The 16,431-nt window shown below is 37.6% G+C and overlaps 1 protein-coding gene across 2 annotated transcripts in view; it reads left to right on the top strand.

Annotated features, from left to right (window-relative positions):
* The window catches only part of AMOTL1 (angiomotin like 1), a 173,548-nt gene extending 161,491 nt beyond the window's left edge, over window positions 1-12,057 (top strand). For both annotated transcript variants that reach the window (XM_063430626.1, XM_063430636.1), the window contains 6 exons: window positions 2,021-2,170; window positions 3,027-3,217; window positions 3,877-4,002; window positions 8,871-9,115; window positions 9,736-10,026; window positions 10,678-12,057. In XM_063430626.1, the coding sequence (XP_063286696.1) occupies window positions 2,021-2,170; window positions 3,027-3,217; window positions 3,877-4,002; window positions 8,871-9,115; window positions 9,736-10,026; window positions 10,678-10,787 (1,113 nt within the window). In that variant the 3' untranslated portion in view covers window positions 10,788-12,057. The remainder of the gene's footprint in view (window positions 1-2,020; window positions 2,171-3,026; window positions 3,218-3,876; window positions 4,003-8,870; window positions 9,116-9,735; window positions 10,027-10,677) is intronic.
* The last annotated feature ends 4,374 nt before the right edge of the window (window positions 12,058-16,431 follow it).

Raw genomic sequence — 16,431 nt, 5'->3', positions numbered from 1 at the left:
TGCAATTTTATTTCCTGTTCATATGTTAAAATTGTTTAGCTTTTTTTTCTGAATATAAGACCTTCATTAGATCCTCTCTGTCCATATATAGGCAAGGGTCTTTCTGCTTCAATGAGTTAGTCAGGAAGCTTGCACAGAACACACAGTCTCTGCAACGACATGTAGCTCTTATAAAGTAATACTAGTTAACGTAGAACTACTGTATATTTAGATATGTTTAATAAAAAAAGATGCATATTGCAACAGTTTTGTGTTTTGCAATTTGTGCAGTTGTTTGAGATTAGCTGTTAAAAGTGAAGGCACCTCTTTATTGTCAGAGCAGTGTATTGGGCTAAACCTATACGGTACATAATAAATAGCTTCCCTGTGCTAAACATTCATTATTCCATTCATCTGTAGATAATGTACCTTATATTTAATCTGTATATGTATAGTTTACATATACTGGGAGAGATTTAAAATAACGAAAAGTAGAAAAGAGCGGCCAGTTTGCAAATGTGGAACCATTCTTGTTGGGACTGCTATAATGTTACTGCTAATTGTGTTTGTCTTCAGGGCAATGTGTCATGTCTGATCATTTGTCCCATTTCTCACACTTTTATATATCTTCCACTATTGAGCTGTAAAATGTACAATTGGAAAAGTATATGTAAATTATTAGGGCACGGCATAATTAGGATACTGTCTGTAATGTCACTGATTTTTATAATCCTCACCCCTCCTCACACCCTCCAATGCAATTGTTTATATTCAGTACACAACAGGGCACTCTTGCAAGCTGCAGTAGCAGCCTATAATTATGTACAGAGTGGAAACCTGGAGTAGCTGTACTTACTGTATGTGGGCATTATGCCATGATATGATTGGCTGACATTGCTAGAGATACATTGTCAAAAATGCCACCAGGTTCCTTAAAGGAAAACTTTAGCATTAGGTGTACACGGAGGTATTGCTAACACTAAAGGGTCCCTTTGCCTCCCCCAGTGGCAAATAAAGGGTTACATAACCCTTTTTTCGCTTACCTGATTGCAGTGCCGGTGTACCTCGGTGCTGGGTTTGGCTCCTTCTCCAAAGTCATCCGATGTCTGAAGTCAGCCGATTGGGGGGGCCATCAGGACTCATAGGAAAAAATTGACTCAGGATTACAAGACAGGATTTTCTGGCCTTTCATGGAGTTTGACTCCATAAACCAACACTTGACGTCCCCGCGCTTTGCATGCGGTTTCTAAAACCCATGCTTTGCTCTCTTCATGCAAACATGACTTTGTCAAAACGTGATCACCAAATCCAGAAAGATGTTGCCTGCTTGTCAGCAAGACAATGACACAGGAATGAATATTCATAGGGAAAATTGAAGAAGAAAAAAAGATTTTCAATGACCATTTCAGTATCTGGACTTAAATTCTCATTGAAAATCTGTCACAATTATTCACCATGGATGGAACTTGTCTAGAAATGGCCTTCTAGCCCTTCCCAGTTTGATGGTCAGCAACAATTGCATCTCTAATATCGTTGTAGATGTCTTTCCTCCTTGACATTGTGTTACCACACATCTGAATGCTCCAGACCAGCAAACTGCTAAAGGCTCTTATAAAGGTGGTCACATTTGCTGGTGATCAATTAACCAAGGGCATTTGATTAGCAGCACCTGTCTGTTACTTATCCTCTTAATTGCCGTGGAAGCAGTAAGGGTGTACTTATCTTTTCATACATGGCTTTACTTTTGTTAAATAAATCATGACACTGTGTAATATGGCATGTGTTGTTGTTCATCTGAGCTTGTATTTACCTAATTTTAAGACCTGCTAAAAACCAGGTGAATGTTGTTGTGTCCTGATCTGGTGAACTATAGAATAAACGATTTTTTTCTCTGGAGGGCATTTGAACACCTTGCAGGTCAGATTGCGAAGGATGGATTAAATAACACGTTTTATTCTTCTTTAACGTTCTCAGCAATGTATTTATTCAATTTACTGTTATAACGGTCGGTCATGGCTCATTCCTGCATTTTGTCCTGCAGCTGCGAATGAAACAGGTGTACGTAGAAGAGGTGGAAAAGCTGCAGCAAGCTCTGACCCAGCTGCAGGCGGCCGGTGAAAAGCGGGAGCAGTTGGAATGCCGTCTGCGAATGCGTCTTGAGAGCGAGTTAAAAACGCTGCGTGCACAACAGGTATCAATGTATATTGAGATTTTCTATACTTTTGTAATTTCCAATCTTATCAAAGGTGCTGTATGGGCTTCCATAGTGCCCAAAGTCTTCCGGTAAATTATAGCATTCCAACCAGAGACTTTGTCACTCTGTTGCTGTGAATAACAAGTCACCGTTACATTAAGCGGCACTCGTATACCATAGAAAATATTGGTGCATCTTGATGTTTGTCAGAACTGTTGCTTATGGCGTAGCACTGCGACTTTTAACCCCTTAAGGACACATGGCGTGTGTGACATGTCATGATTCCCTTTTATTCCAAAAGTTTGGTCCTTAAGGGGTTAAAGCGTGATAACAAATACTTTAAAACCTATAGGCCTGGGGTGCCCAATAGGTAGATCCCCAGATGTTTGAAAACTACAGCTTCCATGATGCTTTGACATCCTAGATATTTTAAAAGCATGCAAAGCATCATGGGAGTTGTAGTTATGCAACATATGGGGATCTAGCTTTTGGGCACCCCTTCTATAGGCCCTCAAACGCAAATCACAAGGGTGGATTATTTAGCCAAGTCTGAGTACCCCCTTAGTTTTTAGTAGTTCTCATCTGATTTTTTTTTAAGGCATTTTTAGTGGTAAATTAATATAATTTATGGGTGGTTATTAATTTTCAATGGATAAAACCACATCTGCAATTTTATATCCGATTCTTAAATATGTATATTGTGTCTCCCTTAACCATAACTAATTGCTAACAATTATAATTGGATATACGCAAGCTTTCAAGTAATTGGGTTCTATTTGAGACATTATGTTGCTATTAATGTCGTATGATGTCCCAATTCTCATTTTTATTTTTTTCCTGTTTTCTCTTGTAGCGACAAACAAATTGTCAGACGCCAAACTTGCCAGAACACAATACACCTGCCCTGATGGATTTGTTAAGGAAGAAGGAGGAGACCATCTTGGCTCTGGAAGCAGATATGACCAAGTGGGAGCAGAAATACCTGGAGGAAAGCACAATGAGGCATTTTGCCATGGACGCGGCTGCGACAGCTGCCGCTCAGCGGTAATGGTGCTGCAAATTATTCATATATACAGCATGATGGCTTATTTGTATATTTGATTTATGTAGATAGAGGCCAGTGGTACAGTAGTACAAGCACCCTAACCACTACAGTTGAATTGGTTTAGGTGCCACAAAATTCCCCAAAAATAATTGTAAACTGCTTAAATAAAATTTTATTATTTGTATTTATTATGGCAGTTAATCTATTCCTATATATATATATATATATATATATATATATATATATATATATATATATATATACACACACAATAGCTTTGACAAAAAAAAATAGAGGAATTCCATGGCACGTTAAACCATTTCTCCTGCGAGAGACATCATAATAACAAATTAAAATTTCTACATTATCAGCCACAAATATCTGTGCAGCTTTTTGCGAAAGAAAATCAAAGCACGCCATATATTTTGGTTGCCTCTTAGAATGTGCCTTACTTTCAATGATATTGTGTCTTTAATTTGGTTAACCAAGAGGTCTAAGGAAGACAAAGTGCATTTTTTTTTTGTTTGTGTTAAATATTTTTATTGCGAGACGTAGAGGAGGAAATATAATGCATATCATGTAAGTTTTAGAATGAGCAGGGACATTAAACTGGGCAATTTTCTGTCTATTTTGAGATGGATGTTTGTTATTATTTTAGTGATACAACAATCATAAGCCACTCACGGAATGGAAGCCACAATGATAACTCTTTGGAGGTCCGCTCATGGCACGATGAGGAGGAGATCTTACAAGCCAACCGGAAGTTTCACGACATGGAGCACACGTAAGGTTCCACTTTATGGACACATTAGTGTACTGTTCCTGGAGCATTCCTGAGCACTATCTCCATTAGAGGTTATAACATTCTAAATCTTTTTTTAAAAATAAGGGTACAAGTCCCATTGCTGTAAGTCGTTAATTTGGCATTTTAGTGGGCAAATGTGTGAAATTGTCGGGTGTACAAGAATATGTGTGTGTGTGTGTTTCATTGTCACTTGGAATGGCAAGAAATAGTTTTGTTGTTTTGTTTTTTTTTTAAACCATTTAATGATCCTTGGGTTTCTGCAGACATTTATAAACCACTTGACTTCAGTCTTGGTTCATTAAGAACCCCTCAATAGCATTATTTACCCCTAATGCAGTTTTTCATTGTACATCCTCTATAAACGCACACAATTGAAGCTCTCTTTATTATTGTGCAAATGTTTCTTATCTTGTAGTATTTGTATATTCGTAATATTATTCTATAATTTTACTATAGGTTTGCCCAGTGCACAGCACTCTACGCTCTGTTAATATAACATCGTGTGTAAGGGATTACATGATTAACTATATGAACTATACTTCGATCGTACTTTTAAATAAGGAAAATAGATCACTCCAGGTTGCTTAACAATCTCAGATTGAAATCAAAGTGGCAGGTTTCATGTAAGAGCTCCACTGCTTGGCATTATAACAAACTGCAGGACACGCAATGCTTTTAGCCCTAAAAGCAATGAAAAAACTACTTTGAAAGGGAAGGCTTGAATGGAGATCAGTGCAAGTCCTGGGGAGTTATTACCAAAGGAATCCATTAGCGAGACCTTCATTTCAGATATCAAAGTGCATTCCGACTTTCTAGTCAAATGTTTTTATTAAAATTGTAACAGAATATACAGTTAAAAAAAACTATAAAAAGTAACAATGTTTTAAAAAAAAATAAATGAAAAATGGGGTAATACATCCAATTGTCAAGTATATCAAGCAGTTGTAATTGTATTAGTAAACCATGACGTTTATCTATGCAGTTGTCTTAAAGTAGCAGTACATAAAACATTATATTTGGCATGATATGGTTGCATTTATGTAGACCTAGAAGTGTGTTATGACTTTAAAACAGATTTAAAAAAAAAAGAAAAGAAAAAAATGTAATGCACAGATGGAATGAGATTAAATAAGGATAGCCTAAACCTAAAGTGGATATGTCTTATGTAACTCATCCTCCCGTGTGTTCCAAAAAATGTTCGAGTCTATCGTTCATGAGATTCATACTTTTTTTTACTAATTAACTGTGTAAAGTCGCAATTAAATTATATGTCCGGACATTTTGTAGTTAACGGGTCTGTGAGGAATGTACTTATTTATTTTCTCTTTCTGTCGGTATTGATTTGCATTGTTTGCTCGTTCTGCTAATGTATCTAGAGGTGAACTGTGACAATACCAGACTTCCTGCTTCACTTTGCTCCCACTGCTGGGAATCTGCTGCTATACGGTTACTTTGATTATTTTCAGTTCTGAGCTTTTAAGCATTGATTGGTGAAACGGTTTGTGGTTCTTTTTGTTTTGTTTTCATATTTTTTTTTCTTTTAAGAATAGTTTTGCTTTATGTTCGCATGCTTGTGATCTGTTTGGTTCTATATTTATGCCATTTAGGCAAGTTGTCAGGTTATCTGAAAAAATCTTTAAAAAAAAAAAAAAAATGTTGTTACTGTTTTTGCGGGTGATACAGTACATTGCAAATTAAATGTCACATCATAACATATAGATAAATGAGGCAGTTGAATGCAATCAGGCAATATGCATGAACACCCATTCAACAAGAGGACATAGTCTTAAATTAGAGGGACAAAGGTTTAAAAATAATACCAGGAAGTATTACTTTACTGAGAGGGTAGTGGATGCATGGAATAGCCTTCCAGCTGAAGTGGTAGAGGTTAACACAGTAAAGGAGTTTAAGCATGCGTGGGATAGGCATAAGGCTATCCTAACTATAAGATAAGGCCAGGGACTAATGAAAGTATTTAGAAAACTGGGCAGACTAGATGTGCCGAATGGTTCTTATCTGCCGTCACATTCTATGTTTCTATGTTTCTATGTTTCTATGTTTTAAATTAAAGAACATCTTTGCTTTTGGATCACAAAGAAAAATTCCTTTAAAGAAGTATGATATTAAAAAATAAACATATGGCCTTAAATCATGGCCACATCACATAAAGGGAGATATTGTCGAATTCTGAGAATACTCCAGGTTGAAAAATGTACCCCTATCCAAGGTGGCATCGGAGGGGTGGGGGGATGATTGGGTGATGAACTGAGAGGTTAGATATCTATCAATGTCGTAAATTAAGCCATTCTACAACAGCATCATTTAACATATAACGACAGCATCATTTAACATATAACGACAGCATCATATAACATATAACGACAGCATCATTTAACATATAACCTGCACAGATCTTATTGAAACCACTGGGTGGCCATTAAAAAGAAAGCAAAGGGCCAGAGATAGAAGTTCAAATTACAACTGGGAGAGTAGGATTGATGGGATGGGAAGAAGGATATACCTCGTGTTGTGACCCGATAGTAGAATGTGTGTGTGTGTGTGTGTAAATGTCTGTGTTCCTATTTCCTAACAGCTAATATACATCAAAACCGCTGCTCCAACTTACCAAAAACAAACAAACACACAAAAAAAGCAAATACATTTCTCTGTCGGGCTCCAACTACTAACCCTACATCCCACCAAAGCCAATTACAGGAGAAGTTCACATGCACAGATTCTGTTTTTTATAGTGTCATGTGTGTTTTTTATGGTAAAAGAATTAAAAAGCGTACGTTTTACTGTTTTTTTTATTTGAGTTGCTAATGGGTAATCTTTAAGGCACGGTCAATGTCTGTGGGGACAGACGTTACTTGTGGCAGGATGCAAAACATGAGTTTCGAAACTAGTCAGTATTTTTTGCCTACAAGTATCTACTAGCTGTTCATATTCACAAAAGCTTACAGTTGACTTTTAACAACCACTTTCAAAGGAGCCCACCCCGTTTATCTGCAGCCATTTATGGCAGATAGTAAAATATTGTCTCCTCTTGGCTGGGTTTCTTTGCATCAGCAAATAAATCACCTATAACATGGGGAACCCCTTTTTTTATTTTGAGCCTGTGGGAAAAAAATTAAATGTCCACCGGTCGCATGTCACTGAGGCTCCTGCTTAATCTAACCTAAATGGCAAAATCATGGACTTACCAATACTAATGGAACGGAGTTGTCCACTGAAGTGCACGGGAGAGGGTTGGAGCCACCGTAGACACCGAGATCGGGTGTTTTGTGGCCCCTGCGGTATGAAACTTCGGAGCCGGCGGCCTAATCGGGAGAGGAGCAGGACAGACGGCTGCTGCCCTGCCCTCAAGCCTGGCAGCCACACCACAGCCCTGTGACCACCTTATAGGCCCCGCCCCCCACCCCCTATAGGCCCTGCCCCATCCCCTATAGGCCACAGGGGTTATCTCTGCCCCGCTGGAGGGAATGAAAGCTCAACAATTCACCCCTTATGCTTAGCGCCCGAGCACATGTGCTCCAATACCACCATGGCGGCCCCAAGAACCACTTTGGGCAAGAACACACGCTACACGCGGTGTGGTATGTTCAAGACTCTTCCTCCTTTCGAGACTCAGCTCATGCCACAACCAGGTCGGAGACGGGAAACTCACAAGCAAAGGAGATCCAGCAGGCCAAACAGCATACCGCAACTAGCAGCTCGTTGGAGCTGGGTCCGGGGGACAGCGTGACTTTCCAAAGAAACTCTGGTGGTGATCACTACCCTGCTCTAACGTTAACCAGTTTGACACTAAGCCTGTTAAATGCAAAGCAATGCCCTACGTATGACCAGCTTCTCTTTTCTCTAAGCTATGTCTCCCATAACTAAATTCTCAGTCTGACCACCCAGTTTTATTGCTAAAAGCATTTACCCATCCACTGACACCTCGGGCATAAGCATGTCTTACTAACTCTGGACATTCTTAGTTAGACATGTGTCTATTACTCGAATATACCTTTAAGAAAATGTCCTGTTTCATTCTGGTCTTCCTCTCCCTATCCACTCTTAAAATGTGCAGTCAAATCAAAATGCTGATCAACAGTTATGTGTCTCTATGCTATGTTTAATCTTGAACCTGCTGCATGTGCTGTTGGAGTGTTGTAGGATCTGCCATGTTATTACCATGCACAACAAAAATAAAGATTTACCTATTTAAAAAAAACATAAATCACCAACAGCGAGAAGTTTAAAGAAGATTATTTTTTTTTTCTACCCCTGGATGTCCTAGAATAATTTTATTTACTGCTTGAGCTGGGCTAATAGCAAGGCTATAATTGTCATCAATGGTGCCCACCCCCTCCCTATGCTTTCTTCTGATTCTAGAATATATTGAAGTTTCAAGCTTTATTGAAGCTGGAACTGAAATATTCTATCCGACCTCCAGTGTCCTGTATTTTCTTATCTATTGATATGTTTTTTTCACCGATACCTATTGGTGAGCAGAAATTTGTAGCCCTGATTTATAATAGGAACTCACAAACACACAAGATGGCTGCCCCAGTTCTTGTTGTGGTTGTGACTAACAGGATGTTTCTTGGCAGGTAATGCTATACTATGTTCAGGATGGTGTACATTTAGGAAGCAATGATTTGATTTTGAAATGGTTTTCGCATTTCACTCAGTGTTGATAACATCTGTCGTACTGACCAATCACAATACTCTATTACACATGTTCCGTTTATAGTGATTAACATGGACTCTGTTTGTTCTATAGTTCGTATGCTTAGGCCTCAGATAATCTGTTCCACTGCATTACTCATCATTATACTGTCCAATTGTATTCCTTCTTGCAGGATAAAAAACCTTCATGCAAAAATCATTGAGCAGGATGCAATGATTAAAGTCCTTCATCAACGATCGCGAAAGGATCAGGGGAAAAACGATGGCTCCAGTTTGCGCCCAGCCCGCTCGGTTCCTTCCATAGCAGCAGCGGCGGTAATGACAACGCCCGCTGGTACTCATTCACGGCAGACCTCTCTCACCAATAATCAGGCAACGGAAGACAAGAGGGAAGAAAAGGTTCGTAAGGGAAGCACAGGTGAGTCGTGGTCCAATCTAAATGGATGTCAATTAAAACGGTAAATGCTATTTTCACAAATTCACAATACAAAGAGCCAGTGTTCTAGAACCACAATACAAGAGCCGGTGTTCTAGAACCATAATTAAATATTTTATTAAGTGTTTCTTTGAAATGTGAATCTGTGCCAATTGTAAGTATATTTTCCAGTCAATAGCAAAGTTGCTAAATAAAAATAAAACCTACACTATGGTACTTTTTATTTTACATGTTTAATCTCCAGAATACCTATATCAAGTTGGAATTATCAACATATATCGTATGTATTCTCTATTATATTGAATTATATTGTATAAATACAACTCTTCCAGTTTCTTATAACTTGCCCTATTTCTACGATATAAAAATCCATAGATAGATCACCATATTTGTGGTCATTGTGATAAGTATTTATGTACATTTAGCTTTGAAGACCATTTGATATTTTCGTCTTGTTTATAAAATGATTCACGATTCTGTGTATTAAATATCCACCTGTGCACTGCTTCTGGGATTTTTTTTTTTTTATCCAAACCTCTCTGTTTTATGGAAGTAGCTATAACTTTTTACAAATCAACCTTTGTAACTGTCATCCTTCTCAGGATTGCTGCCGGGAAAAGACCATCCTGAAATCCTTTTGCCTTCTTTAATGATGCTTCCACCGCCATCCTTTTTACTGCCACCACCAGCTCCGATTCCGCCTGCTCCGACTCTGCCAGTGACAGCCTCGCATGCAAAAACAGGGAGCAAAGACAACAGCACCCAGACAGACAAGAACACAGAGCTGTTTTGGCCAAACAGTCTCCCTGGCAGGGGTCGTATAAATATGACTCCTTCTAGTAGTCCCCTATTACGACACACTGCAGTCAAAGTCAAGGAATGCGAGAAATCTGGTACGTCTTGATGGTTTATGTGTGTACCCAATGAAACCATGAATCACTTTACATACGTGTACTCAATGAAACCATGAAGCACTTTACATGCATGGAATTGGTGACTTTGTCCTCTGTCTCCCATTCAAGCTTCCCTCTTACTAACTCCAATGGGAGATAGAAGAGACAGTGTTTGTACAGACACGCCTGTGCCGTTCCCCCAGCCCTTTTATTCCTCTTTAAGTTTAACTCCATGATCACTGCAATTAATTATATCATTGGGCTTTCTATCAAATAACTGATTTTTTTTTTTTGTTGTCGTTCAAATCCACAGCTCTGATATTTATGTACGAAAGTCAACTCAGTCCACCAAAACAGGAATGATTATATTTCTTGTAATAAAAAAATAAAACAAAAAACTGGGAGAAAAAGTACCAAAAATCTTGGCAAGGGTGAAAGGGTCCATAGTATGCTAAAAATCAACAATAGAATCTAATCTTGCTTGGACATTAAAATATCCAGTAGAGCATCATCATCGGATTCTTGTGCTATAGATATTTGCTTTGAATCCATGGTGAAGTTTGATTGTTTTTCTGTATGTGTTGGTTTGTTTGCTTTTGGTTATTTTTTTGTTTTACTTATTTTTTTCTTCTTACTGTTTCCCCTCTTTAGATAATTCCCCTATGCTCGGCAAGACTCTGGACCTTAAAAATAGAGTCGGCAACACTGCAAACAAGAGTGATTTCTCTGAGCCCGATAGCATGATGGAAGTACTTATATAAAGATGACACTAGTACAATTAATCCCCATGTTTTAATCAGGACAAGTAAGCTTGGTTAAATACTGCTTCAAGACTCAAAAAGTTCCACTGATGTATTCAGTGATCCCTGAAATGGAACCTTATACGACCTTTGGAAGTCATTGAGTGACGAAAGTATAAAAAAAGACGAGCACTTTTGGTTTTATCGTTCTATGGGTACTTTTACGATTTAGTTTTCTGCGTGGTATTTTACATTTCTGTCCCTAAAGTAACATTATAGGTTTGCACAGAGTGCACTTCTGAATAGGGCCACGTTACGTGGTTAGGGTTATTTACAAGTTCTACGTTTTATTAAGCCTTGGTCGTCAATGGCCAACATATGGAGGTCTTCGTTTCTATATTTCCGTGATACATGGCTGAAATATGACAATCCCTATGCAAAAAAAGTTGTGATGTTTCTGGAAATATGCGAAAACACATGCTGTTCTGTGTTGTGCAAGCAGTTACTAAACAAACCACCAAGCGATGTTCCCACCAGTGGCAATCCTCTAACTGTCCTCTGTCCCGAAAATGAGACATTTCATTACCTAGAAAGGTCTTTTTTGGGAAGGGTATTTTTAATCATTTTATTGAACTGACTAAAGAAAGTGATGCGGAGTATAATATTTATTGCTGTGATATTAAGTAGACACAGTTACATAGTACGATGGGTACAGCCGACTGCAAGAAACATTGGTTCCAGAAAACAATAAAATAAAATAGCCACTATGAGCAATGTATAAACAATGAATATAGTGTAGAATAATTACACAGACAGTTGTTTTAGACATTTGGGTAATAAGTGTGGAGCGTTTATTTTGGAACCGGAATATGGTTTATGGAGATTGGAGGAAAATAAAAATACAAATAATTCTATATGAGACAAATACTATTAATGTTATTCATCAAATGTGAATTGTCAGAATTTGATTAGAGGATTTTTCTAATTTTAGGTAAGAAACTATACCTTGTTTTTAAAATTCAAAATATTTAGCACAAAAATTTTAAATTGACAAAACAATCCCCAACAATTAAGCCCTGACAGGGTTATTCACTAACATGTGAATAGCCGGTAATTAAATGTGAATTTCATAATTAAAGGAACATTATAGGCACCAAATCTTTAGCTTAATAAAACCGTTTGAGTGTGCAAATCATGCAGTCTCACTTTGTTTATGCAGCCCTAGTCACACCCAGGGACGGATCCAGAACCCAATATTGGGAGGGGTACTGAATGTTTAAAATTGGGGTGTGTGTGTATAGATATAGAGAGAGAGAGAGAATAGATAAAGGGGTGCACTCGTAGGTCTTTTTTCAATAAATGTTTAATTCAGTTGCATATCGCATATGTGTCCTAGATCGGCATTTGGGTCTTTCTCAAGATGTTAAGATGCAACTGAATTAAACAGTTATTGAAAAAAAGTCCTACAAGTGCACCCCTTTTGTCTATTCGACATATCAACTTGGGTTTGCACCAAGGCAAGATGGAATTGTACACTGAAAGGAAATATATATTATATATGAGTTACTGCAAATTTAAATGTGAATTGCAAATTTAAGCCAAACATTTGAAGAAATTCTTCAACGGTGCTATAGCCGCAGCTTGGATATTTTAGCCTTAATTTTGCAATCCTGCTTTCAATTTACTAGAAATCAGAATTTAGTAAAGGCTCTTTGTGTGTTTGCATTCCTGCAGGACTCATACTTACTGTATATGAACATAACAGAGTTCTACAGCAGTAAAAGTCTCAATAGCCCTGTTGCTGCCCCTCCCCCCTTTGGATCCATCACTGGCCACACCTCGCTGTAGGTGACTTACGCAACCTACTTTAAAAAAAAGTTTTACAAAATCAGATTTTAATTTACTTCAGAAAATGTTATATCCTGATTTGTAAGTTGAACTTTAATCACACACAGGAGGTTCCTGCAAAGTCTATAACAGGAGTAGGTAGCCTTAAAGTAGTAATGTAACAAAACAAAATCTTAAAATCCCTAAGTGTGCCGTCCTTCTTTTTTTTTTTTTTTTTTTTTTTTTTTTTAAATGAAGGTTTGCATGTTGCCGTATCCTGCTTGTGTTATTTATAGGTGCTGCAGTTGCTTTGTAGCATTGTATTTGTCCGTATGTGGGCTGTAATATTGTATATGTTCATGAGTAGATTGTGGTATTGTGTATCATACCTGTGTATGGGGGCTGCTTGTGGAATTGTGTGTGAGGATGCGTGCACCTTGAATATGCTGTGCAATTCAGGGTTAATACGAACCATTGTCTGGAAATTTGTTCATAAACAGGACTATACATAGGACACAAGGTCACGCATTTAGACTGGAAGAAAGGAGATTTAGTCTAAGGCAAAAGGAAAGGTTTTTACAGTAAGAACAATAAGCATGTGGAATTCTTTGCCTCAAGAGGTGGTTTTATCAGAGTCTGTTAAGATGTTTAAACAGCAACTGGATGAATACTTGCAAAAACATAATATTCAGGGATATAATGTTTGATTTGTGGGGTAACAGCTTCTTGATCCAAGGAGAGCTCGGACTGCCATTCTTGGGTCAAGAAATATATTTTTCCTACTTTCTGGCAAAATTAGAAACACTTCAAACTGTGTTTGCCTTCTTTTGGATCAACAGCAAAAACAGATGTGAGAAAGGCTGAACTTGATGGACAGAAGTCTGTTTTTAGCTATGTAATTATGTTATGTCACATTGTGTGTTTGGTGGTGTGTATAAGTGTGGGGCTTCTTGTGGTGTTGCATGTAAGAGGCTGCTTGTGGGGTTCTGTCCATGTATGTGGATTGCCAGTGGTGTTGTGTTTGTAAGAACTGTGTGTGCTTGTGTGTTGGCTATTTGTATGAGGGGAAGGCTTTTTCTGCAGCTCTATGTATGCAACATCCTCAATACATAACTTAAAACTAGTTGTTTCTCAATGGGCAGACCAATGGGTGGATTAGAGGGGTTTGGCCTGGCAGTTTATTGCCCACTCCATATTTTCTTAAATTATGTTGTCCTTTGAAGAACCCAAAGTCAGAGCATACGCATCAATGCCTTTTACGATGCCCTATGTCCATCTCTGGTGATGGTTATCTTAGTAGTTTTATGGCTTAGGCCTTGTGTAAGATCAAAGCCTACAATAAAGGTTTCCAAACATATAAAAATGAAAAAAAACTCATTACATATATCAAATGCCAACTCATGCTTTGGCATGACAGTTGCTGATCCCTGTTCTAGAAGGCTGTTAACAGAGCAGAATATATGAAATTCTAAATTAATCAGACTGAAGTCTAAACGTTAGATGTCTTTTTACAGGAAGTGTTTAGCAAGGCTGTGCAAGTCACATGCAAGGAGGTGTGTCTAGTGTGCATAAACAAAGTTATTTAACTCCGAAATGTCAGAGAATTGAGCAGTGAGACTGCAAGGGCATGATCTACACACCAAAAAGTGTCTCTTTAAGGCCAAAATAGTTAAAGTGTTAAAAAAAAATCTTCTTTTTCAGTTTTGTCTTTTGGACCAATTTATTGGACTAAAATTTAAATTTCACTTTTACTTCCCAATATTTTACAATATTGTAAAACACCCTGCCTGTTTTGTGGAGCACTGCCTATATATATATATATATATATATATATATATATATATATATATATATATATATATATATATATATATATATATATATATATATGGAATAGGTCACATTGAAATACTGAATTATTTATTCTCAAAATTTACATTAAAGAAAAAAAAAGCATCCACATGAGACATTGGCATCTAATTGTAAGTATATATATATATATTTTTTAAATATCTTTAGCACTTTTTCTTCTTCAGGAAAGGTTAAATTTTTTGTTTATTTTTTATTGGGAGTGCTTTTTAATGTATGGAAAGAGGCACTGAAAAATATAATTTTTTTTTTTACAAGTTGTGTTCGTGATCTTCAGAGAAGTCAATTTTTTGTTATGTTATTTTTGTTATTTGTAAATGTACATTTACTTTTTTATTTTTTTTTCACTTTGGTATGTTTTATATTATTATATAAATTTAAATACATTTTTGTATGTAAAGTAAAAGACGTATCATTTGAAAATGCTTTTGGTAATGTGTGCCATCAAAACTTCATTTGCCAACAAAACTTTTGATTCTGACAATCAGTGATATTTTCAAAGGTCTTTTGTTGATTGGCATTTCTTAAGTAGTGGACATATTGGTTGAATTTTTAAATAATGCTGCTCTATTTAATTGTCCAGACTGTAACTTCAGATATGGGGTGTATATTTTCTTTTAGAGAAAGACATTGTGAGTACACCAATATTTTTTTTTTTTTGTGATTAAGTAAAAAAAATGACTAATTAATAAAGAGCCTCTTTTTTTTTTTTTTAATTTCTTTATTTTTGGTTCGGCACGGAGTGCGGCATAGCAATATACAGTGGCTCACGCAGGGGCCGAATACAAACAGTTTTACAAGTTATGCATCAGTAGACAGATGATGTTTTAGCATATGCGGTGTTAATATGTGCCGTTTCAGCCCTTTAGTCAGGTGAACAGGAAAAACAATAGTATGAAAATAAAACAGTACAGTAAAAAACATTGAATTAAAACATTGCAATGTAAATAAACAGTGCGGCAGATAAATTGCTTTTCGATTGATTGAGTCACGATGGTAAAATATATTCTGTGTTGCATGTATCTGTATAGGCTTTGACATCTGTGTGTTGCGTTGGTACTGAGCGTGGCCCTCTGAAACATTGCGGCTCACACCGAGACCGACCTCCAAGGAGTGACGTGTGACCTACTATGCAGGCTAGGTGTATGTCAGCCCATACGGCCTTGGTATCTTGCCTTTCTGTGACGTTAATAACCATCGTGGGCGTATTTAGTCCGTATATAGAGACAAAGGACAATGCAATACAGTGCTATATTCTAGAAAAGCATAAGAATCTGTTGCGATTCGTCCAATTGTTTGGTGTTTGTACAACCAAGAATTGGAAATGATGAAAATAAAAACTGTGGAGGGGGGGGAGAGGGGAGGGTGGGCCAGGTTGGGAAGCTGGGGGCGGGGGGGAGGGAGGAAGCACCGGTCGTGGGGGGGGGGGGGCGCGGCGGAGTATCTGTCAGCGTCGTACTGTAAGGGCCCTATTTGTCAAGATAGTCTTCCCAGGGTTGCCATATTTTGTGAAAAGATTTTTCTGTGTTCCTAATTTGGGCTGTGAGTTTGTCCATCAGATATGTGTCTTTGATTTTTACGATTACGTCTGCGTCTGTGGGTAGGTCAGGTTTTAGCCATGCTTGGGCAATGGCCCTTCTGGCCGCTAGTGTAATTTTGTCAAAGAGTTGTTGTTCTTTCCTGGGAAGGCCGTCTATGGGTTTGGATAATAGGATCGACCAAGGCTCTAAAGCAACAGGTTTCGTTAGAACGTCTGTCAATAGCGTCTGTATGCGCGTCCAGTATTTGTGCATTTCAGGGCATTCCCACCACATATGTACGAAGGTGCCTTTACCCCCGCATCCCTTCCAGCATGTAATAAAGAGCCTCTTTGCCGATATTGCAATGGTAGCTGGCTGCCTAGAAAGCATTGTTATTTTTAATTTTTTAATTTAATTTTTTTATTTTTACTAAACTGTGTATTAACAGG

Source organism: Pelobates fuscus, chromosome 1 (genome assembly GCF_036172605.1).
Source record: "Pelobates fuscus isolate aPelFus1 chromosome 1, aPelFus1.pri, whole genome shotgun sequence".
Lineage (NCBI taxonomy): Eukaryota > Metazoa > Chordata > Amphibia > Anura > Pelobatidae > Pelobates > Pelobates fuscus.
This window is presented reverse-complemented; position numbering and strand designations above follow the sequence as displayed.